This window comes from Triturus cristatus, chromosome 8 (assembly GCF_964204655.1).
Source record: "Triturus cristatus chromosome 8, aTriCri1.1, whole genome shotgun sequence".
NCBI classification, from domain to species: domain Eukaryota; kingdom Metazoa; phylum Chordata; class Amphibia; order Caudata; family Salamandridae; genus Triturus; species Triturus cristatus.
Window position 1 is genome coordinate 1170921490 of NC_140591.1, and position 25758 is coordinate 1170947247.

General features: G+C 45.0%; 1 protein-coding gene across 1 annotated transcript in view; it reads right to left on the reverse strand.

The window, feature by feature from the left end:
- Positions 1 to 25758, reverse strand: part of LOC146805560 (uncharacterized) — a 46378-nt gene that overhangs the window by 11238 nt on the left and 9382 nt on the right. The window contains exon 2 of the mRNA XM_085620525.1: positions 12543 to 12606. Coding sequence (XP_085476651.1) covers positions 12543 to 12606 — 64 coding nt within the window. The remainder of the gene's footprint in view (positions 1 to 12542; positions 12607 to 25758) is intronic.

Consider the following 25758-nt stretch of genomic DNA (forward strand, 5'->3'; position numbering starts at 1 on the left):
GACGCTGGGGTAAGGAGGCAGTCAATTCGAGAAAAGCTGTGATGCTCCCCTGAGAAAAAGGTATACTGAATGCTCTTCGGATGAGACCTCCTCCATACATCTGAGAGGCCGAGGGCCTCCAGGAAGTCAGGAAGCTAGCGACACGAGGGGCCTATGTCAGAGGCCACCACATTGAAATCTCCTCCCACCAGTAAAAGACCTTCAGGAAGCGAGAGCAGTTGAGTACCCAGATCAGTGAATGTTTAGTTCTGTAACCCGGGCGGGACATAGACTGACATTAAGGTTAGTGTGTTGCCCTCCCACTGCCCCGTGATAGCGATGTATCTGCCCCACTCATCGGAGCTTGTAGACTGCATGGAGAAGGGGAAGGAGTTTTTGATCATGATGCCCACTCCCCTGGATCCAGAAGTAAAGCCGGAGTGGGCCACTAGCCTATACCCCCATCTGTTTAGTGATTTACAAGTGTTACCGACCAGGTGCGACTCCTGGAGGAAAACCACATCAGGGGAGTGGCGTTTCAGGTATTGTAGGACTAAAGTGCGTTTCACCTTGTCTCCGAGCCCATTTATGTTCCAGCTCAGTAGGGTAAAGCTCTTATCCCAGTGTGTGCCCATGACGAATTTCAGTTGTAATCCTACTTTCAAGCGCCATTATAACCGTTGCTGCCGATTAAACTATAACAAGTGAACACCCCCCTCCCTGCAGCCCTGCTAGGTGAGTCCCCAACCTCCCACCACCCAAACTTGCAGAGTGCCTGTCGCCCCAACAGTCCTAGAAAAAGCCTTTGTGAGGGAACTTGCAGCCAGCATGAAGAAGTACGTATCCGTTAACGAAAGTTGCATGCCCACGCTATAGACATCCAAGTGGCACCCCCAGCATCAGAGCATCCGAGGGACCCAACCCCCTGCTGAAGCGGAGGCATCAACAAGAATACACAGGCCATGGACAGTCAGAGTCAATTGAGGGGCTGCCGGCCCTCTACCCCCGAAAGCATCACTATTCACTGCCCCCCTCCCCAAGTTCAAGAGCCCTTAGGAAATACACACTTAAAGGCAACTTGGGAACTCCGCAATGTTCGTGCCGCCCCAGGGTCACTTAACTGTCTGCTACTCCAGCCTCTGGCTGCCAGATGGCCGCCCATCCTCGAACTTGATCTCCTCGCCGTTCTGGCGTGACTTAGGGCGTTGCTGTCAACCCTTGCGACCAACAGTTTGCCAACCCTCTAACCAGTCGCTGGCCTCTTCCGGCGCATCAAAGAAGTACACTTTCCCTCCATCCAGGATATTGACTCGGGCCGGGAAGAGCATCATGTACTTCACTCCCTGGTCTCTGAGGGTCTTCTTCACTCCATCGAAGGAGCGCAGCTGACGCAGAACCCGGAGCGTAAAGTCTGGGAAGAAGCGGATGGTTGCATTTTCCAGCTGAAGATCACCATGCACACGTGCAGCCTGCAGGATTGCATCTCTATCTCTAAAGTTCAGGATGCGGGCGATGATTGTGCGGGGAGGTGCCCTAGGTCGGAGGCTGCCCCCCAGTGCCCTATGAGCCCGTTTGACAGAAAAGAAGTTCGATAGACGTTTGGGCTTCAGGTGGTTCAGCACCAGGTCCTCTACAAACCAGTCCATTGATGGTCCTTCCATCCCCTCCGGTACACCCACCGCGCGGATGTTATTATGCCGGGCTCTCCCTTCTTGGTCTTCTAACCGGGCGTAGATCAGCTTGGTTTTTCGTGAAGGTAGCAACTTGGTCTTCCAACCATTTAGTTTTGGACTGTATGCTCCCAATGCCCGTCTCCGCCGCGGAGACCTTCTCAGACATTTTCCTGAAGTCCGCATGAGGAGGTTCACCTCCTCCGTCACAGAGTCCGATTTAATCTCTAGGGTCCCCATAAAATCTCAGATGGCCCTCATTATATCCTTCAGGGAGGGGTCCGGGTCCTGGTCCTCAGGATCTTCTTGCGGGCCACCACCCGTCGCTCCCTCAATGCACCCCATGGGGATGGTATACTTGTCTATTTGATTGGCCTGGCCAGGACCCGCAGCTTTATTTCGGTCCATGACGGATATGAAGAGGTGTCACTAGCAGCACTCTAGGAACAGAAGGGACATTGTCTGGGTATGTACAGTTTATTGGCGCCTCGCCTTGCAGCCCTCCTAAGATCGACCAGACCACTGCCAGGACCAGTTGTTGTAGGGTCTATTCCACACTATGGGATGCGACGTCTCCTCCCCTATGCCTGTCCAGAAGCACCTTACTGCAGCTCAGGGGAGAGGCCCATGCACTGGTGGAGTTCCTACCAGGGGTCTCGCAACACTGGCCCCAAGGTACTGCCCAGGAGTAAAGTTGTGTGTGTTGGCAGGTCCTCGTGTCTGCGCTCGGCAGGCCAATCAGCACACCGCCGGGGGACCAAGGAGGCCACGCGGTCACCCACAATCACAGTTTATTAGGCCTCTGCTGCACACCTCACCAAATCCTCTCCTCTCTGCTCCCATAGCGGGGTGCACGCACTTCTAGTTACACTGCGCCCGTTGTAAAATCTGAGGCAAAGGCACCCCTCCAGTGGTGCCAAGTGTGTAGCCTGTCCTCCACCACCTCAAAATCACTTGTGTGGCCAATGGGGGAGGGGACTCCCGCCGTCCCACTCCCGCTACAGTGCTCATGAACCGTGATGTCCCAGTGTGGGTTCGCTGCTACTAGTAAGGTGCTAACGCCTACCAGCACCGGGCCATGCGCTCGCACAGCGAGGGACTCAGGACCAGGTGAAGCCTACAGCTGCTGCCTTACCGATGCGTGGCAGCGTCACAAGCCGCTCAGTGGCCAGGCCTTGCGCACTCCAACGTGACACCGCTGTCTTTCCTCTCTGGTCTCGCCACCCGCAGCACCTCCGGGGTCAATCCGCTGTTTATCCTCGATGCACTGACAGAGATTAGTGGGGTTCGGCGGCATCTACCCAGAGATCCCCGGCTAACCCATCTTGTCTCCTTCCAGCCACCTCTGTCCGCTCGCTGGTACTTCGCATACGGGACTGTTACACGCCCGCAACTCGCCTCATGTAGTCGCCACCACTCTCCGGTGCAATCCAGTCTCTTTGGGTGCTCTTCCAGTGATCGGATAGTGACGGATATGTGGGCTTACACGCGGACTGCTATCGCAGCGCGATTAGCAAGCGGCCATCTTCCGCGGCTGCAAGCCACGCCCCCCTCGCATATGCATTTGATTACATCTGCAAAAGCAATGCTATTTTAGTACAACATTATCAATAAATACAAATAATATACATAATTAATGTTTATGTAGAAAGTGACGTGTTTATGTTTAATTTTTTTGTTATTACTGTCATTTATTGGATTTTATAATATGTGAGTCATTGTACCTTGTGGTAATATGCTAACTTACATTTTTAAATTATGTCATTTTTTAAATAGTTTTTAATACAAAAATTGTAAATAAAACTGTACAAGGATATTTTCAGATGCTGACAAACATTTCAGATCAAGGTAAGTATAGAAATTTAATTTAAAATCATTGTAATGCGTGGAAAAAGATAACTCATTTTTGTCTACCAGTCAAGCTTTTATTATTAGTATTTACATTTTTCCAGATTAAACTTTATTTCTGAAAATGAGGTAATGGTAACAGAGGAAAAGTATGAGAATATAGTCTAAAGTTGATTAAAGTCAAAGTGCAGAGAAGCTAGGAAAGTGTATAGCCATCACCTGGGCAAGGTGACATAAATGTCCAAAGATCAAGGCTCACAGGATGACTTTAGTTCTTCGTTTCTCAGTGGTGGGGTTTTCAGTGTTGCCATCAGATGGACCTGCAGAATGACCTGTGCATAATGGCTGCTGAGGAGCAAGATCTTGGTTGTCAGGGTTAGAAGTGTGTAGTAATATTATGCTCTCTTTCAGCATGCCACACAGAGATGTTGTAGGGGACAGTTTGGCCATGGATAACTGATGTAAGGTTATAACTCCTGACAGCGTCTTAGAGCCATCAAATAAAATACTACACTGTTGCATCCTGACATCGGTGTTTCTCTCTAGAAGGTTATTCTGTGCTTGAAGCTATGTAATGATTTTGTTAGCTGCTCCTCCTTCCATGTTACCACACCAATGACGTTTGACATCTTCACATACACCCTGCTGCCCCCCCACAGGAGTAGATCCTGTCTCACCTGCTTGGGTAATGTGCTTTAACCCTTGCATTGTAGCCACGTCTCCCTTGTCTTGCCAACATTATGTTGCAGTTTGCCTTGTTGTTAAAAGAGGCAAGACAGGGTGGACACAGTGCCAATGATGGTGGTCATGTCACACATGAATGGCATTGGCCCCGTGGTGGTGGTTGGAGTAGAAGACAGGACACTAATGGATACCGTAGCATTGATGGGGCAGGTGAGAGTGATTGTGGGTAGACAATATAAACATGATGGCCATGGTGTTTCATGATGGAAGTATGATGTGGCAGGAGGGCTATTGCTCCCACTCTAGGCATGTGATTTTTCTTTTGAAAATGATGTGGACAGCAGTGGCGGCTCCTCAAGGGAGTGCTGCGGGGTGGTGAGGCAGGGCGGGGGAGGGGCTGGGTGGGGGCAGTAAACTCAGGCATACGGCAGAACGGAGTTAAGTAAATAAATAAATAAATACAACGAATTACATTGCGCGTGCTGCATCGCCATTTGGCGTTGCAGCGCGCGCAATGTAATTCGTTTTATTTATTTACTTAACTCCGTTCAGCAGTATGCCGGAGTTTACTACCCCCCACCCTGCCCCTTCACCGCCCATCTCCCGACAGCACTCCCTCGAGGAGCCGCCACTGGTGGACAGTCGTGTTGACTCAGAGCCCTCTAACCTTGGTTAGCCCCTACAAAAGAAAAAAAGGAGTACAAAATGTATATTGTTTTGCTATTTGTTTTCCATTAATAACATGTATTCTTCACATGTATATATCTGATATATATTTTTGAACAATTATTTATATTTTAATTTTTAAATAGACAGTTTTTACTGCACGCATACAAACTTTGAATTAATGGTTGGTTTTCATAAAAATACATTTTCATTAAATTTCTAATATTTGTAGCTCATTTAGACATCTATTAATATTTGGGGACAGGGTTCTTATGTTCAATGTGAATGATAAGCTATATACAATATTATAGATTAACAACGTTATATAAACTTCTTTTTCCTGACGACAGCACACCCACAACATGTTTAATACATGAAACAGAAATTCCTCCTCTACATTTTTTAAAATTATGTAAAATATTATGGAACTTAAGCAATTTAGACAACACTGTTGCTAACATTGCTGAGTGCATCTTCTATGTTGATGTGGAAACTACAAACATTAATGTTTATGAATGGTGTCCCTGTAGTTATAGATTCTAAAGTGAGTATTGGACTAAAAGGTTTTTAACCAAAGTAATAGATGGCTGTAGACTTTCATTACAGGCTGCCTGTCAATATGTTAGGCTAATGGTGCTTTATGTTGATGAGGCAAACATAGTAAGTGTGCAATGGGATTGTTTTTCCTTTAAGAAAATATATATGGTGTAATCTACTTACATGTGGCATAATAAATATTGTAATATTGGATAATTTGCCAAATATATCTTATTTTTTGGCGAAATTATGTATGAAATTTAGGATGTCTAATATAGGAAAACATAGGCACTATTCAATATTAGTAAGGTTTTTTTTTATATGAATTAAGGAGACAATTAACCCACAATTAAATTCCTAAACTCGTTTCAGTTCTGATTTTAAGTCAGGTAACTTCCAGCATCATCATTGTAATACTTTTATATTTGTAGGGTTAACATTTTTACATCTACATACATCCAAACAGAGTATCGTGGATACTATTTTAATGTCTTGAAGTTTTTGTTTTTATTTAAAGTTTGACACCAAATCCTATATTCCCCCAGATTGCGAAATTATTTGCCCCTGCTATCCTTGTGGGAGAAAAACAATCCATAATTTTATTTCTGCTCCTGTTTGCTAGATATCACAATGATTTCACATTAGGGTACTGCTCCAGCAGGACTTTAGAAGGAAATGCAGCTTTCTTGAGCAGCCACAGTGTTCAATAGGAGCACTCAAGTCCTTATTTATGAAGTGCCATTGGAGTGTAGGCACAGCATGTGTGGGTTATTTGCAAATATTCCAGTTTGTATAGAACAGTCTTTCCCTACCAGTCCCAAAAATGTTCATTATTTATTTGAAACACGTCCAATGAAAATGTAGGATTTTGTGATCTCTATTGTTTAAAGACACAAGACATTCTATCTTAAATTTCCATCTATAGAGCAGGAGTAAGCTTCACCAGTAAAAACATGACTGTTTTTCAAACTCTTAATTGTACTGGTGTTTCAATATTTAATTGAACAGAGTAGTATGCTATATTTGAAGCATAGTGCCTCTGTGCTAAAGTCAAAATAAGACCTGTGTCCATGAAAACCTGGAATTAATTAGTTACCTTAATGCCTTATATATGTGTATATTCTCAGGATGGTGAAAATGGAAACTTAGAGAATGTAACCCATGGAGTTCTCTGACTTAAAAGAGACCACATGTGGAAGAGTATGTTGCTCTATTGTTTACTCTTACATAAAGGAAATAAGTCTCCCCAAATGAAGGTATAGTCCACCAAATATAAAGACATCTTACACTTATCACTATCCAGTCTGCCTCCAATGCCCACAATGCCTTCAGTGTAGTATATTTACGACACCTTGCACTCTCAGGTATAGAGATCGAGAGGCCTGGAAGACTTACCACTTGTATCCATAGTCTATTGGCAGAAAGAAGCATAGAGGGAATGTACTCTCACCTAGAAGTTATGCCATCTCTTGTGGAGCATCGTTCATTGGGTACAGCATTCATCCTATTTCCTATTCTGGCCACATTTCCCTAAGGTGACTAATGGTTGTGTTCTGCACCTGAGGCCCAAACAAATGTGGTTCCTGACTCACGCACACAGTTTCATATATTACAATAAGCTAATTTACTGAAAAGTGAGGGGCTCTTCTGCCTTCCATGGCATTGGCTTCTATTGTGGAACAGGTTTGTGTTGCAAATGGTAAATGGTTTTGTTTGTTTGTGAATCCTTCAATGTAGGGGAGGCAGTAGATGTTTGTGATTGTAAGTTATGCATCAGGTTTTTTTGAGGGTTCATCTGTTTAATTTTGATGGATATTCACCAAATGTTTATCTTTCCACCATTGCCATGCTCTTTCCTAATGGGCTGTCTATCACACCTTGGTCCTCGACCTGCCAAGACACTGCCACATCTCCCAGCACCTGCGCACACTCCACTGGCTCCTCATCGAAGCTAGAGTCACCTTCAAGATGCTCACTCACGCCCACAAGGTCCTCCACAACACCGGACCAGCATACCTGAACAGACGACTCAAATTTCACGCACCCCAGAGGACCCTACGATCAGCCCAACTCTCCTACGCCGTGGTTCCCCACACCAGAAAGACCAGATCGGGAGGCTGCTCCTTCTCCTTCCTCGCGGCCCGAGCCTGGAACACCCTTCTGCTCCACCTCAGACAGACAACATTGCTCCCCATCTTCGCAAGAAACCTCAAAACCTGTCTCTTCGACAGACCTCCCCCTTGATGGACTGGAGCCTGCTAACCCCCCTCCCCACCCCCCCAGCACCTTGAGACCTTTACGGGTGAGTAGTCGTGCTTAACAAACGACTGATTGATTGATTGATTGATTGATTGATTGATTGATTGATTGATTGGAGGAAGACAACTGAAAAGATGGCCTACATTTACATCAATGTCAATGGATAGAGGACCATCAATGGAGGGCAGATGAACTGGCGATGGAGGAGGGAGGCATGCCAACAAACTTAAATTTGCCTGTGAGATTGGCATGTTATAATCATCATATATTATCTCTTTTAGAATTATATGTGTTTGTTTACTTAGGTGTATGTCTCAAATACAAATGTACTTTTATTAATGTTGTTATTCATTGCAGCGTGATATTTCAGCTTGCGTGAATGTATTCATGTTTTGTTTCTGGATGATTTAAATTATCTTTCCAGTAATTGAGTTTAAAAAACTGACCAAGGCTTCATAGAAATTGATATCCTGACTTCTCGCTTATCGTTTTTAAACAATAAGCAGAATGTAATATATGAAAGTGAAAGGTTAGAAGGGCTTTACTACTAATTGGTTATTTTAAAAATGTTCAACAATTTTCAGACACAATATATAAACTAGAACAGAGCTTTATTAGATGGAGATGAACTTGTTAGGAGAGATTCAAGACTCATGGTCATACAGAAGGCGTAATCACCTTGCCTTGCTAAAGGATAGATGCAAGGAACATCCAGCCTTCACTCGTCTTGCCTGCTGACTTGCAGACGGAAACAGCAGCTGTTGTTTCTTTGCTGGACATTGGTTCTATTGTTCAGAAAAAGTATGCAGGCGAGCACCATCTATTTAACTCAAATAGGTCTCTTTGGTGCTAACTTGAGCTTAGCTAGCCATGAGGAAGGATAGGTTGGGGATATTGATGTAAAGAAGCTTTATGATATGGCCATAGGGCCTGATTCAAAAAGGGAACTTACACCTTTGAATATGTTTATGGTTTTAAGTAAGTTTACTACTTTTTGTTATTCACAAACTCTGAATGTAAGTTACTACTAGAAGAAAACAGTAAATCCAGCACTACACATGGCCAACCACTAGTACTGCAACACCCACCCATTGAAAATAATGGAGGTAGGGAGTTAAAATAAAACCCCATAGGAAATATTGTTAAATTAAATTAAATTATTTAAAACAGTTAAAAATATGCAAGCCACATTCAACCTTCACTCGCATTGCCTGCTGACTTGCAAACCAAAACAGCAGCTCTTGTTTCTTTGCTGGACATTGGTTCTATTGTTCAGAAAAAGTATGCAGGCGTGCACCATCTATTAAACTCAAATAGGACTCTTTGGAGCTAAATTGAGCTTAGCAGGAAGGATGAGTTGGGAATATTGATGTGAAGAAGATTTATGATATGGTCATAGGGCGTGGTTCAAACAGGGAACTTACACCTTTGAATAAGTTTATGCTTTTAATTAAATTCACTACTTTTTGTAATTCACAAACCCCGAATGTAAATTACTACTAGAAAAAAGCATTAGTAAGTCCAGCACTACACATGGCCAGCCACGAGTATTGCAACACCCACACAAAGAAAATAATGGCGGTAGGGACTTAAAATAAAACCCCATAGGAAATATTGTTAAAGTAAATGACATAATTTAAAATAGATACAAATATAAATGAATATAAAATACATAACAAATAGTATATATTTATTGTTTACTTTAGGTATTTATTGTAATACATTTCTTAAAAATAATTACATTAATTTTAATTAATTCTATACAACACATTTAGGTGCCGATTCCGATCCTGGAGAAACCGGGTACGAATCGTCGGACGGAGCGTTTTCTCAGTCCGACTCGTACCCGGGAAAAAGACCGTACAAACATGAAAGTACGATTCGTATGGAAACATCATTTCCGTACGAATCGTACAAAACACCGACGACACAAAAATACATCCGAATGTGATCCGGGACAGCGCATACGCGACATGCGGACGGAGTTAGGCAGCTTTTTACGTACCAGCAAGTACGATTCGTACCGACAGCACTCCGGACGGCAATATTTTTACGGCACCCAAAAAGTGCCGGAAAAGCTAAGTATGCCGCGAAGCGTGAGGAAAAGGGGGCCCGGTACGTGCCGAACACCCCCCCAGCCCCCCGCGGATGTACGGAGCGTACCCCCACCCCACCCCCGTATGTACAGAGTGTACCCCCACCCCACCCCCGTATGTACGGTGCGTACCCCCACCTCCGTATGTACGGAGCGTACCCCCACCCCCATATGTACGGAGCGTACCCCCACCCCCGTATGTACGGTGTGTACCCCCACCCCCGTATGTACGGTGCGGACCCCCACCCCACCCGTGTATGTACGGAGCGTACCCCCACCCCCGTATGTACGCTGGGGGTCCGCACCGTACATACGGGGGTGGGAGTACCCTCCGTACATATACGGGTGGGGTGGGGGTACGCTCCGTACATACACGGGTGGGGTGGGGGTATGCTCTGTACATACACGGGTGGGGTGGGGGTACGCTCCGTACATACACGGGTGGGGTGGGGGTCCGGCGTGTACATACGGGGGGGCTGGGGGGGAGTTCGGCGCGTATGCGGGCACATGTTTGGACGTCTCCATGGTTGCTATAGAGGTTCGCTCCGTACGGTGTTTTTACTTTACAGTTGTGCATTCGGACGGACGGGACGGATCGTACTTGCGCGTTCGGACTTCGGTTTCCCGATCCGTACGTACAACTGTCCGGGGACGTGTCGGACACTTTTTCCGACCCGAGGACGTGTCGGGGAATTTTCCCAATGCGATTCCTATGGAGTTTTTTACATACGAATCGTACTTGCCAGTTTGTACGGGACTTGTACGATTCGTACGTAAAAAAATCCGGATACGATTCGTACGTGGAATATTTTAAACGGATCGGAATCGACACCTATATCTTTATTCCTGCACATTAAAATAAATATTATTTTTTCTCTAGGTGGAAATAAGATTTTCGGTTCAAAGTTCAGACACATATTTATAATTAAATTGAATTTATTTTAATTCATTAATATTTTAACTCAAAATTAATTTATTAGTACTGTAACATTTTTTTAAAATGTGTTTTATATGTAAAGTAAATATACAAAATGAATTAACATTAATCTTTAACATAATAATATATTTGTGATATTTATTTTTGAGTTAAATAAAAATAAAATCCTATAATTTTACTATAGGGAAACTCCATAGTCAGGGCAAAGATTGCCACAAGTCAAAGTGTAGGGAAGAATAAAAAAAAGCTTTAACTTTAATAAATTACAAAAAAATGTTTGAATATTAATGTAAATGTAAAGTATATATTTACTTGAAATGTAGAATGATATAAATAATTGCCACAGCACTATTACATCTATTTTGAATTAAAACTGCAGTTAATGGAACTAAATTGAATTAAATTAGAATTATTTGTCTTAAATTTAAATTAAAATGCCTAAACAAATATGTTTTAGTATGCATTAAATATGATTAAAAGTGATATATAGAATTAATTAAAATGTAATTTTTTTAAATAAAAGTTAATAATACAATTTATTGTTACATTATTTTTCTAATTCAAAATAGGTTACTACAATATTATATAATGAAATAATAAATAAGTACTCTGTTTATGTATTTTTAACCAAAAGGAGGGACACCGGGCTAATGAAGGTCCAGCACACACACCCCTAGTAAAGACTGAAAAACTGAAAAGTGTGCAGTTCCTGGTAAAGGAAGGTCGGTAAAGCCCTGAAGGAGTCAAGTCCGGGGGATCTGATCCTTCAGGAGCAAGGGCCCTCACACACCCCAAGGGGTGTCATGCTTCATCATTGGGCAGCTCCTCCTTGGGCTGGCGCTGCAATGTCCAACGGGCCCCGCAGGGGGGTCTCTTTGCCGGAGGTCTTTTGATCTGCCGTCTGTAAAGTGTGGATGTTGTTGTGAGGGTCTAATGCATGAGTAGTGTGGTGAAGGGTGTGTTAAAACTAATTCTAAAGGTACGTTAAAGGAACTTTACTGTTACAATACCCTAGGTTATATTAAAAATAAGTGTGAGCTACAGTAGTCATAATGGACCACGTCGGCTCTTAGGTGTGAGTGCAGGTCAACATGTTTCTTGCCACTAAGTCTAGTAAGATCCGGGCAATTCTTCAGGACCATGGAATAACCATAAAACTACTCCAAGATGAACAGCAGAATGTTCCAGTGTAACTTGGTACCTGGTTGTCCCAGACGCTGAAAGGGAATTGTGTACCTTAAAGCAGATGAAAGTACCGACCTAGAAGAGGGGAGAGAGGAGGGGAAGGGGAAGACAAGGGGAACAGGGAAGTTCGCTAAAAAGTGGGGTCCACTTTCTACAAAATATTAACAATGCTCATGGGTGTGCATGCCCAGTGATAGCATGCTTTTCAATAGTGCTCAAAACCTGGTCAACTGACTAGGACCCGTACCATGAATGTTCTTGTGAGGCCAGCCATTACAATTCAACACAGCACAAGATTACCATACATGGGAATGAAGAAAATACATCTAAAATACATCGGTGACACACGTGGTTTAAATAAGTGTATTTCTTACTCGTTGTCAGAAGGTCATGCGGTTTAATCATTTCCATGACAATCATTGCCTGCCCAAGTTCTATTCGTACTGGATAGCAGTGGTAAATGCAGCCTATACGCTATATCGTGAACCTCTTTCCAAGGAGAGGAGTACATTTCGCTATATGCTGAGTCATGAGGCGCGGTATCAGAGCCTGTGTACGGGCCAAACATATAAGTCTATTTACACAATATATCACACTTATAGAAGAGACCAAAACAAAGAGCATGTCGCTTGGTGCTGTGGTTTACAAGCGAAGCTTCTGTAATAGTTAGTTGGTAACTCACCGCTGCATGCAGTATAAGGGGCTGCAATGTGCCGGTGCGGAGTTGCGCTGAAGCGTCCTTCCGCCTAGAACAGGGGAGAGCAATAAACAATAAACAGAATCCCAATAACTCTCATGTCGAGAGAGAAAGTAAAGACACCCAGGATTGTTCTTATGGAAAAGGATCGTCGCGGATGCGTACCACCTACCTGTTGCTCAGCTTGGCTCGAGTGGCAACGTACCCATGCAAGTAGTATATGAAGTGCCGGGCGGTAAGGGCTACTAGATCATGTAAGGTTCGGGCAGTGAGGCAAAAACGGGCACCATCTTGAATTCTCGTAACTGTAGCAGCCATTGGTAAACGGCACAATCACGTATCAACAGGCTCTTGGTATTACAGGGGCCATGTCGGAATGATCTAAGAAGCAACAATACCCATCTAGATTTTACAAGCATCCCTGATGATCACACTAGGTTCAAAAGATCGTACTATTGTTATTAATCCCTAGGGCCATAGAGCTTACTGGCACCGAATAAAGGGACCCACAAGCCCGTGTGCGATATATGTATAGGTAGAACCCAGTGAGTGTGTGTTATACCTGCTGCTCAGCCTGTGTGCCTGTGGAGTGGAATGTTGGTGTGAGAGCTGGTTATGGAATGTTGGATGAGAGAGAGTGTCAGTTGGAGTAAGGGCTGAGCAGCAGGGAGGATGCTCCTGGTGGGGCTCTCAACCTTGTAACATCTTGCTTATAATAAATCTACATGGAAATCTACCTGGACTGCCTACCATATCTACAACAGTGTCCTCTACGGTTAGTAGTGATCTAAAATAGTCATATAGTGATGGCCGAATGGCCCTACTAAGATCTGTATGTAAGGGGCCATGTTGGACCGGTAAAGGGGAGGTTGAGAGGAACGTAATGTTGATATGGGAGTCTGTCTAAGTGCATATTTACCAAACAAGATACAGGATGCAGGTTTATTTGAAATGTGTCATAGACGTACACGGAGCTCACAGGCAGACCATTCTTACTGGGAGTGAGGTCATATATGTACATGGCAGCAGTGATAGATGAACATATCAGGATGTAAAAAGGCAGGTCACCACTGTTACATGATTTTACTGGGTATTAATTGCAAATCTCTCCCCAGGGAATATCATCATTCAAACCTGTAATATGAGTAGATAAGCAGAAGATCCAACGTTGTTCCTTTTGGAACAAGTAGTCTTTAGTCGCATGTGGATGTATTTCCAAAACTGTTCAGTGAAGTTGGTCTGGAGAGTGTGGTTTCTCAATAAAGTGGGTGCTCAGTTTGGTTGTCATTCTTTTGCAGTGTATGTTGCTGCGGTGTTCCATTATTCTTATCTTGATCATGCGTATCATCATGCCCACATAACACATGTTACATGAGCAAGTGGTCAGATAAATGCAATATGTGGAGTTACAGTTCGAATGGGATCTTTGTGTCCAGGTTTGATGTTCGCTGAGTTGTATTGTTTTGAATGTTTTGGATGTTTTCGTGAATGTACAGACCGAACAGGACCCACATGGAAAATGTCCAGGTACAGGTGGAAGACCCCATTGGGATGTTTGTGTTTGTCTATGTACTGGTTTGGGTCTTGTATGGACAATAGTGTCTCTTAGGTTCCATGTTCGTTTAAATGAAAATCTAAGGGGTGGACAATGTCGCCCTCCTGTTTGCAAACTACCCCAGTGTTTCTTGATCATTTTTGTGATCTTGTTGGATTGTGTGAATTATCCCTAAACATCTTAGGGATAATTTGCCTTACGGCCAGTTCTTAAGCCTACGACGAAACTGTAGTGCCCTGTCGGACTATGATCAACAGACGGAGAGTCTGACTACCAACCTTGAAACACGCCAATATCCGGCACATATAGTAAAGAGGGCATGTAAGAGAGCTCATAACAACAACAGGAACTCCCTCCTAGAAACAAACATTAAGACTAAGGATGACATTCTCACATGCGTGAAATTCAAGGGAAAAAAGAACTATTGATGGACAGAATGCAGAACAATGTCATACATTCACCCCAGGACAGAGATCTGGGCCTCAATCCATTGTTTTTTTGCTCACCATGCCACTCCAGTTTGGACCCAGCCATATGCAAATCAGTCTTGATCCTGTGCCCAATGGGAACAGCCCAGCCCAGACTGCCAGGCCAGGTCCTCCCTGGACTGGAAACAAGCATCCTAGGACCGGTTTCGGGGTTTCACCCCTCTTCAGTCAGGATAGCTTGATTCCAGTGGCATGGAGAGCACAGGACTCACGTCTGAGCATACACATCCCACTCGGGGTGACAAATGCAGAAAGAACTATTGATGGACAGAATGCAGAACAATGTCATACATTCACCCCTGTACAGAGATCTGGGCCTAAATCCATCGTTTTTTTGCTCACCATGCCATTCCACTTTGGAGCCAGCCATATGCAAATCAGTCTTGACCCTGTGCCCAATGAGAACAGTCCAGCCCGAACTGCCAGGCCAGGTCCTCCCTGGACTGGAAACAAGCATCCTAGGACCGGTTTCGGGGTTTCACCCCTCTTCAGCCAGGATATCTTGATTCCAGTGGCATGGAGAGCACGGGACTCACGTCTGCGCATACCCGTCCCACTCGGGGTGACAAATGCAAAAAGAACTATTGATGGACAGAATGCAGAACAAAGTCATACATTCACCCCAGTATAGAGATCTGGGCCTAAATCCATCGTTTTTTTGCTCACCATGCCATTCCAGTTTGGACCCAGCCATATGCAAATCAGTCTTGACCCTGTGCCCAATGGGAACAGTCCAGCCGAACTGCCAGGCCAGGTCCTCCCTAGACTGGAAACGAGCATCCTAGGACCGGTATCAGGGTTTCACCCCTCTTCAGCCAGGATAGCTTGAGTCCAGTGGCATGGAGAGCACAGGACTCACGTCTGAGCATACCCGTCCCACTCGGGGTGACAAATGCAAAAAGAACTATTGATGGACAGAATGAATGCAGAACAATGTCATACATTCACCCCAGTACAGAGATCTGGGCCTAAATCCATAATTTTTTTGCTCACCATGCCATTCCAGTTTGGACCCAGCCATATGCAAATCAGTCTTGACCCTGTGCCCAATGGGAACAGTCCAGCCCGAACTTCCAGGCCAGGTCCTCCCTGGACTGGAAACAAGCATCCTAGGACCGGTTTCGGGGTTTCACCCCTCTTCAGCCAGGATAGCTGGATTCCAGCGGCATGGAGAGCACGGGACTCACGTCTGCGCATACCCGTCCCACTCGGGGTGACAAATGCAAAAGGAACTATTGATGGACAGAATGCAGGCACAGGGTCAAGAATGCAGGCACAGGGTCAAGACTGATTTGCATATGGCTGGGTTCAAACTGGAACGGCATGGTGAGCAAAGAAATGATGGATTGAGGTCCAGATCTCTGTACTGGTGTGAATGTATGACATTGTTCTGCATTCTGTCCATCAACTGTTGTCATTGCAATTCTCACATGTGTGACATCATTCACCCCACAATCCAACAAGATCACAAAAGCGAACAATAAACACTGGGGTATTTTGCAAACAGGATGGCTACATTATCCCCCCCTATGGGCCCAATTCACAAAGGTAAACTAAGACGAAAGTCGATCTTAATGACTTACTGTATTCACAAAGGGCTTTTACGAATACCATCATCATCTTAATCTTTATTTCGGTCACTAGGACCATAAAAGAATGCAACATATACAATTATAAATTCTACAGTAAAAGAAAAAAAGATACATATGAATAGAATACAAAGGTTGTGAGACAATCAACTAAAAACGTTCAAGATGTACATGCAATCATGTTAAACTTAATATGGTAACTGCGAATAAACCACATTGATGTTAGGAATTTAGCAACTGCAAATACAGTAGGGGCCGATAAATCTGTCTTTAAGATCTTATATGCTGGTGCGAAATTCCTGAAACCTAGATTTTTAAGGAGAGGGATAAGCCAGTATTTCCGAGCTATGCTATAAGCTGGGCAGAAGAATATAATATGTACGAATAGTCAAGTTAGACTTTTGGTCTCAGGTAAACTTAAGACCAAAACTTATGTTAAACTGAGACAAAAGTCTAATTTTACTACACGTAAATGCTCTTTGTGAATACCGAAAGTCATAAAGTTATACTTTCGTCTCAGTTTACCTTCGTGAATCGTGCCCTTAGAATGGTCATCCACCAGAGATACCCCTAGTGAGGGGAGGGACACTCCTACTGGCCCCAGAAGAGAGTGACAGGATGAGGTACCACCCCATGAACGAAGCCCAAATCAGAAAGTTTGGTCTGACCCCAGAGAAATACAAGAAGAAATTCAGGTATAGTCAGAAGATTTCCAAGAGACATTGGTGGATTGTGTGGATTCTTTTTCAAGGCACTGGATGGTTGAGTGAAGGGCAGTGAGGTAAAAGATTATCAGGGGCTGTATAATTTATTTTCAACAGAGCAGGGGTTCAGTCTTTGCTTTCCAGATCTGCGCCAACACCTAGTTGATAGCAGTGGCGGCTGGTGATCTGTGGAAGTGGTAGGGTGTAATTTTTTCCTTGAACTCCAGCAAGTGAATTAAGCCAGCCAGCTGGACTACTAGGAGGGCTGGGAGTGGTTAAAGAGAGATAAGGTAGGGGATTGGTGAGGTTGTTTTCCCTGTCAAATTTTGGGAAAAACTGTCAGATAGTGCATTTATTTTACAAACATTTTTCACCTGAATTTGCCCAGAAGCCATAGGCTGTAAAAGGCCACTCATTAAATATTTAAGTACTTTTATAGTGTGTCAAGCCAAGGAAGCCTGAGCCTTCCTAAATTAACTTAAGTTTTTCCCAAATGTGCAGTGGGTTCTCCCCACCCCTGAAAGCCCATAATTCCCCATATTGTGCCAAGGACAGCATTTTGTCTTAGGTGCCCCCACCCCATATTAAATGGGTGCCTCTTTATGGCAATGATTACTGCCTGTGCCAGAATTTTGCCATTCTCGCCATCCATATACCATGGATGACCTGTGTCCAAAATGTACCTGCAATATGTCGGTGCCAGCATTTTACCATGGCTGTCTGCCCCTGCCCCGCTCCACATTAATCATGCCAAGAATGATGTCCGGCATGCTAGCACCAGCATGTTGCTAGTCGTGTAAAATTACCTTTAGTGTGCCAGCCTTATGCCAGTGGGGCCCCTTATGTCATAAATGACCTCTAATATACTAGCTCTAGCATTTTGCCATGAGTAGTACCCATGCTAAGAGTTACCACCAATAGGCCAGTTCCAGCATTTTGCCATGGGTTGCTCTTATGCCAAGAATATTGTCCAGTGTGCCCAATCCAGTGTTTTGCCACGAGTTTCCCACATGCCCAGAATTACTTGTAGTAAGCCAGAGACAGAATTTTCCTATGGATGCCCCATATGCAAGAAATTCCTCCAGTATGCCAGCATTTTGCCATAAGTGTCCCACACGTCAAGAATTACCTTAACATACCATACCAACGCCAGCATTTTGCCATGTATAACCCACATGGCAATTATTATCTTTAGTATGCCTTGGCAAGCATCAGGCTCGCAAGTACACACACATACACGTGCACATGCACGCACTCACACACTCACAGCCACTCACACACACATGCATTTTTTTACTTACTTTCAACAGGCTGCGCCTCTGCATTTTAACTCCTCGGCTACTGGTCCATGGGCCCTCAGAACAGGCACACCGCTGAGCCTGCCTCAGGCACTGGAGCAGGAATCCTAGGTGAAGCCTGCAATGCACATTACTGTGCACTGTGCAGGCTTCAGCTTTAAGCCTGAGTCTTCTTCACCTCATCCCTCCCGTCTCGTCAGAGTGAGGTGGGGTCCGTAAGGTTCCTGGCCCCACACCACCCTGAGACGAGCTGGAAGCGGGTCAGGTGAAGCCTGATTGACAGGTAAGACTGGGCACCGCAGGGCTTCTCCCTGAAGCGCCTCGGGCTACCTACAAGGGGGATGCTGGAGTCAGAGCATCACAAATGGGGTGGGATGTAGGTGTGTGAGACCCCTGAGGCAGGGGCTGGGACTTTGCTGAATTCTGCCGATCTCTGAAGTGCTCTGTGTAAATACTTTCAGCTTTAGAAGTGTCTCAAATCGAGTTAAAAGAGAAATCGAAAATTATACACCCTCGATGCGGCGTAGTGACAAGTGTCTTCTGAGTTAATCATATACCCTTAAGGGAGCATCCTTCATGCACTGTATCATCAGTGCGCGCGCTCAGAATTCTTAGTGCCTTATTGTAAAATTGGATAAACAAGGCCCCCGTTTAATCCCGACTGTGGGTGTCCCGGCTGATCCAGATCTCGTGTGACATCCCCAGGGCACCAGGGGTTATTACAGAGGCCATTTGTAGCGGAGAACCTCTCCCTCTCTTGCCTGTGCGCCCTGTTACTCCGAGGCCCGGCTGACGACACCGAGTGATGTGCAGTTTTCACAAGTGCATCACTACGGTGACCCCGTTCTCCCAGCAACAGCATCCCCACATGACCTGGCAGGTAATCTCTTACATGGCATCCGCGTGCAGCCACTGCGCGCCTCCGGGCTAATTAGCATGAGGGTTGATAGAAACAACTTGCGTATCTTGGCCTCTATAAATAGCTCGTGGGACGTCTGCCTGATGGCACATTGTCTAGGCCAAGCAGCAATCGGACCGTGCTGTCTAAGGCCCGTCGGTGCCAGCGGCATTTACTCCCTCGCAGTGGGAGGGGCAGCCAAGCCACCAACATGGCGTGTTCCCTTTTTCATTACTGCCAGATCTCGAGGCTCGCAATATGTGCAGGGGGGGTCGCGTGAGGCAGGGGGGGGTCGCGGGGGGAGGGTGGGGTTAAAAATACAGTTAATAAAAAAACGGGGACACTTACCTGACCGCCGGGTCCGCGCCGCATCTGCTATGTGTTCCTGTGCCGGGGTGCGCCGCCGCTTTGGCGCCTTCGCGTCATCCAGTCAGGGGAGGAGGCGGGATCTTAGAACTAGAAAAATGTTCTCTGAGCTGAGCTACGTGACTACGTCAGATCAGGGCGAGCCGAAAATCCGACCGAAGTCCTGGAAAACCAGCTGCTTCAGGTAGCGCCTGCTTGCCCTCACCACTGCCTCACAGACACACTCTGCACATGCGTGACTTGGGCGATATTGAAATCGAACGAACGTCCACCACACGTCATGCGCAGGGTGTGTGTGTGTTTGTACAACAAGGCTGGGCTGCACTGCAGTGCTAAGTACACTGTTTCAAGGTGTCTGACTGTCTTAGTGTCTTGTCTTCCTCCGCTCCGACCCCGATCCTCGTCGTCCGGAGGCTGGTGGGGCAACGCCCCATTCGCCCCTATGCACCATCCACCCCTGGTTGATAGTAAGCTCACTGACCCCAGAGAGCTTGCTAACGAGGCGGATTACTGGGTCAGCACCGGGGTCCACAGGAAGGTATCTTGGGAGCATCACCACAAGGGTGGGCAGGGTCCCCGACAGACAAAGGGGGGGGGGGGGGGCAAAACCAGCAAGGAGTTCGCTAAAGGGACCGAAAATAGTTCTGGGGACTGCAGGTCTTGTTTTCTCACATCAAATATTGTCAAACAGTTCCTTATACATAGGAAATGTTTGGCAAGTGCATTCAATATATCCTTCACTTTTTCACAGAATGGGCAACAGTGGTGGAAACATACCTTCTTCATAGAACAGGCCTTTCTTGGGTAGAAACTGCAAGATTCTGTCTGTCCGAGGACAGGTACAGCTAGAACAGCAGTGGTACAAGCTCTCCCCATGAAAGATCACATACAAATCAGGTAGGAGCACTGCAAGCTTTGAGTGACATGTAGGTTACAGACAGATGTGTGGAGCGGGTGCTTAACTCATCAAGAGGAATGTATAAATGGATGAGTAAGTGAATATACACATTCTGACACCATTCTCACTAAGGTGATATTCATGTGAGCATCCTGAAAGTCCTTCTGCATTCACTCGGAGACCTGCTGTAACTCCTGATGTCCTATCCTGCAGTCGTGTTGCTAGTATTTCATTTAAGTCCAACTGCTGTCATTCTCATGAACAATTGTCAAAGGCTGGGCTCTTCATATAACAGTACTGAGATGATATTTCTCTTCCTCTGAGAGTGAAGAGAGCTGGGGGGACTGAAATGTGTCCAGTATGGTCTATTTTAAGTAAAATGGTAAAAGAAACCCAAAAATACACACCTCCTTGCTGCTTTTTTGTTTTTCTCCACCCTTTGCGCTACGTGTCTCTATATCCCTCATTCTTTATAAGCTATTCCGTTCTCTTATTCACTTTCTCTATCAGGCCTCTACCCCTATCCATTTTCTCCCTTCCTATCTTTTCCCTCTTTGTCATTCCCTTTTATCCCATCGCGTGCACCTTTTTGCCTTACATTACTATCATTTTCTTTTGTTTCACCTTCATTTGTCTTTTCAGCCTTTTCTCTTATGGTCAATACCCCCAAGCTCTTCGTTCACACCTGCCCCTCTCTCACCCTCTTCTATCTTTATTTGAACTATTATAGATACCTTTGTTGCATTTTTCTCATGTTTCCATTCTCTCACACTCTCTACCACTCACATACTACCTCTCTTTCTTGTCTCTACTGCTATCTCCATCTGCACCACCTTGGGCCAGTCCAAGGACATTTGCCATCCCTAGTTCAAAGTAAAAACAAATTGTACCATCCACTCTAACAATGGTGCCACATTTGCTGCTCCTACTGGAAATATGACACTCCCTTCTAGTGGCAAGCTAGGCATCCACCTAGTATTCTCTTCCCTAACAATTGCTCTTGCTGTCGTCTTTGTCCCACACCATCCTCTGCTCTCAGAGCTACACTGTTGAACTCTTTTTTATCATTCATCCCACTTCGTTTCCTAAATGCATGAGTGTCACACATTCTCTTCTCAGTCCTTCCCCTCCCTGTCTTTATCTCACATAACCTCCTCTGTCACACTTTTCTAACTTTTTATTCACACCCATTTAGCCCATCCTCTAATACACTGTTATTGATATCCTTCCTACTTCCCTCAAGCTCACCACACACTACTCTTCCTGACAGTCAACTCACTATTATACCTCATACATTCCTCTCTCACATCTTCTTTTCAAATATCTTGTTTTCACCTTTTCCTCACACCGTTCTCTCAAAGACCCTCTTTTTTTGTCTCGCACATTCCTCTTAGCATCCAATTTTAACTCACATGAACTCAAACCCTCACTTCTCAGTGCTCCTCCCACCGACACATGCATACAGTCCAGTTCCTCTTTCAAGTGTTAACATTCCTAATGTGTATCATTGTTGCAAGCAAAGGTATGCAATCGCAAAACACACTTACTTGCCCTTCTCACACACATGTTTCCTTACACTGAGCCTTCCTTTGTTAACTTTCATATTTTTGGTCTCTGTCTAACACACATGGGACTGGGGACCGAAACCGGCCCTGGCAAACTGCTCGGCCGGCCCCCCTGGAGGGGAGTGGGGTGCGGCCGAGCTGATTGCTAGGGCCGGTTTTGGCCGATTTTGTTACAGGGGGCTGATATTGACGGCCCCTGGTTACGAAAACCGACCCCCACTCTGGCGGCCCACGGGGGAAATGCCGGTTGCCCGCTATGGCCAGTCCGGCCCTGCTAACATAGATTCACACACTCAAAGATGGCTGTAGTTGTTATGGTCCCTTTCACCAGTTCGAAGGTTGAATGATCATGTTACGATGGCGAAAACAAAACTGTGTTCTATAGTTCAGCTATATCGAATTAGAGGACCCACTGATAAGGTCTGAAGAGGAAATCCAGTGGAGGATTGTAGTCTTAAATCATTGCAGAGATGATTTCAAGATGAAACTTGGCTAATTAGCTGACAAATTGGAGCAAAATGAAAGTTTGGGCCGATTTACAAATTATTGGAGCTTATGTAGTTTCTTTGGCTTTCCACAATTGAGAAGTAGCTGTTACCTAGCCAGTATTTTTTCATTTGGAGAAGCCCAGCTACATCCTAAGTCAGTGGTTCCCAAACTGGGGTCCGGGGACCCCTGGGGGTACCCGAAGCCTCCTCAGGGGGTCCGCGACTACTTTGAAAATCGAATAATAATAACAGATCAATAAATTGTAGCTATATAAAGAGGCTAAATGTACAATTGAACATTTTAAAACATACTGTAAATGTGAAGGAATTTGAAACTGGAGGCTAAAAATTAAATTGGAATCCTCAGATTGATTTGCGGGAGCAGCGCAAGTGCATCAAACTGAATATAGTATGGTTGATGAGCGGCGTCAATTGAATTTAGAAAAGCTCCAACAATTCTATTAAAATTACATTTTGATTTCTACTTTAATTGTATGTTTTCTAATTAAATAACATGTGTTATTTGTGTATTTGTTTGATGAATGCTTTTTTTGTATTTTTGTGTATTGTTTTGTGGTTCAAATCATGAACATTGCTTAGGCCGGGGTCCCTGACTTCCAGTAATGACTCGTGGGGGGTCCCCGGATTCGAATAATGATTCAGTTGGGGTCCCCGGGTTCCAGTAATGATTAAGTGGGGGTCCCCAGAATTCAAAAGTTTGGGAACCACTGTCCTAAGTAACTAAGGGCCTGATTATGACTTTGGCTGTGCTGTGCCGGCTCTGCTCCAGCACAGCACCGCTAAAGCGACGCCGGGACTGCCTGCCAAATTACTAGTACAACTTGTGTCTGGTGGGCTTTTCTTTTGCTGTTCCCTGAAACCGGGCACCTCAATGGGAACACAAAAGAAGTTCCAGAACGGCATGGACTAGAAATTGGAGTGCATGAAAACAGGGGCACATTTTGTGCCGCCTGAATGTATCCCCATAAAGGTAGGGGCATGAGGTCCCTGTAGGGCCCCCTTTGTTGCCCCACTGCCTGCCTTTTCATGACGTTGAACCTGCCATGAAAATGCTGGCGGTGATGAAACTCGAAATATGCTCAGCGGACCTTGGCGGTCCAGCCTTGCATATTGAATAGCCCTGTCCGCTAGGCCATTGCCATGGAGTGGCGGTTCCCTGGTGCAGCCAGCAGACAGTCAAAAAAGCAACCTGGTAATACGGCAGCTGCAGGGACGTCACCGCTGCGACCGCCAGACTCGAAATCGGGCCCTGTGCTATAAACTGGCACACAAATGCCAAGATCTTCAAAATGGTGAGGTGCAGTCCCACCCTCCGTGCTGCACCTGTTCAAAATGCTGAGGGTCACCAGAGGTGCATGCAATACTTTTGTTAAGCCATATATTATGTGCATTATAGAGACGCAACTTTTTGCTCTGGTCAATTTGCCAAATTTTTAACTAGATAACCTCCGTTTTGAATGGTTGATGTTTCCGTTCAAGAGATTATACCTTTATCTGCATAAAAATGAAGCCCTCTCAGTGCAGTGAATGTAAATGCAGTGATGCCATGCTCGGAACCAAGACTGAAATCCAGATTCAGATCATGTAGATGTTACGAGAGGCTCGTGAAGAACAGAGGAGCTATACCTTGTATACCTTCGCCACTCGACTCCTCTGAATAAGAAACTCGATAAAAGCCCAGATCCCGAATTAATGAGTGCCAATCATTCCGCGGCCATATCTCAGGCTTGGCAACAAGTTCCCCGAGCCTCGGAAAACAATTATCATTCCGCGGATGTAGGAATTGATTCTTGGGTTGTCGAGAGGAGTCCTCCCTTGGCTGGTGAGGTCCTGCCATGGGAAGCAATTACTGCTAGATGCCAGCTGACAGACTCATTCGGTGGAGAGGCAGGGAGGCTTGGTCCTGAGGCACTCTCTAGGCAAATTGTATCCTCCCGCTCGTCTCAGGCCTCAGACTGACTGTTGGCTTCTATCAGGGAAAAGGGATTGTTGCCTCTGTTTCTGTGGCATGTGATGGAATCCGAGTGGACAAACACACCGTCTGCACCACAGCAGATTTAATTCCACATTTTCGCGCTTCATCGCTGCACTAGTAGAAACAAAGAAACAAGAAACACAGAAATAGAAGAAACAAGGCGATGCACGGCTTTTCTACAGCGAGCTACGCAGTTTCTTCCTGGCAGCTAAACTGTCCCCTACCTACGGCGACAAATGCATGTTTTGCTTATTTTATTAGTGTAACATACCCCTCTGCAGTTCCCAGGTCTGCACCAACCCTATCTTTTGCTCTGGTCTTCCGATCTCTGTTTAATATGGGCAATGTACTTTTATCTGGTTCCATGCCGTGGGTGCATATGGAAAACTGTTAAATTAATAAATGGAAAAAAAAAATGAAAAAAAATGCTTGCATTGTTTTAACAGTGCGTGTAAACGGACACGTTACTTTTTTTTTTTTTACACGTATACATGATTTTTTGAACAATTTCAGTCTTGGTTTTAAAGTTCGCTATCAGTTTGAACTCAACTATTACAAGCAGTAAAGCAGCCTTTGAAATGTATTCAAGCTTTGATTGAGCATCCCACAAGAAGACAGACTCAAAATACATGAAGGATTTGGAGTAAATGGATGAAACGAGGCACAGAAATAAAAAGCGCACACCCCTTGCGTGCCATCAACGATGAGACACAACGTTATGAAAGTTACCAAATAGTGCAGGTCGTGGACAATAGCAGCGCAACCTTCTCTAAGAATGAGTAAACAACAGGTGGCAGTAACAGGAGGGACATAACATGATTCTCTCACACATAGAGAAACAGGTACAGCACAGGTGAAATACCAAGGGCCAGATTTATCAAGGTTTTATCAGGCCACGCAAGAAGGCCACCTTGCCTGGCCCTGCCTGGCTTGATAAATCAAAAGTAATGCAAGGCATCGCTAATTGCTGCGTTGTGTTACTCTCCCCTGGCAAGGCGTTCCATGGGTGAAGTGTGGGTGTTCCCATTCATCCACCCATGGATTTTTGTGCATTCACAGATTTACCATTAGTCGTAGACCTGGAAATACGTCAAAATGCTACGCCTCCTCAGGTAAAGAAGATAATCTTTTTTATTTCTCCTCGTTTTTTCCTCTTTCTATGTGTGTTGCAATCTGCCTATTCATTTAGCGCAGCAAGGTGTCATGTTGCATTGTGCAGTGTGAAAAAATGAAAAATTTGCCCCATAGAGAATGAGAGTAGTTTAAGAACTGCTGTACACAGCACAGCAATTGCATCGTTGTATTACTGAACTCTGGTCTCAGCAAAAAATGCTTTCGTTCGAAGAATTTTCAGGT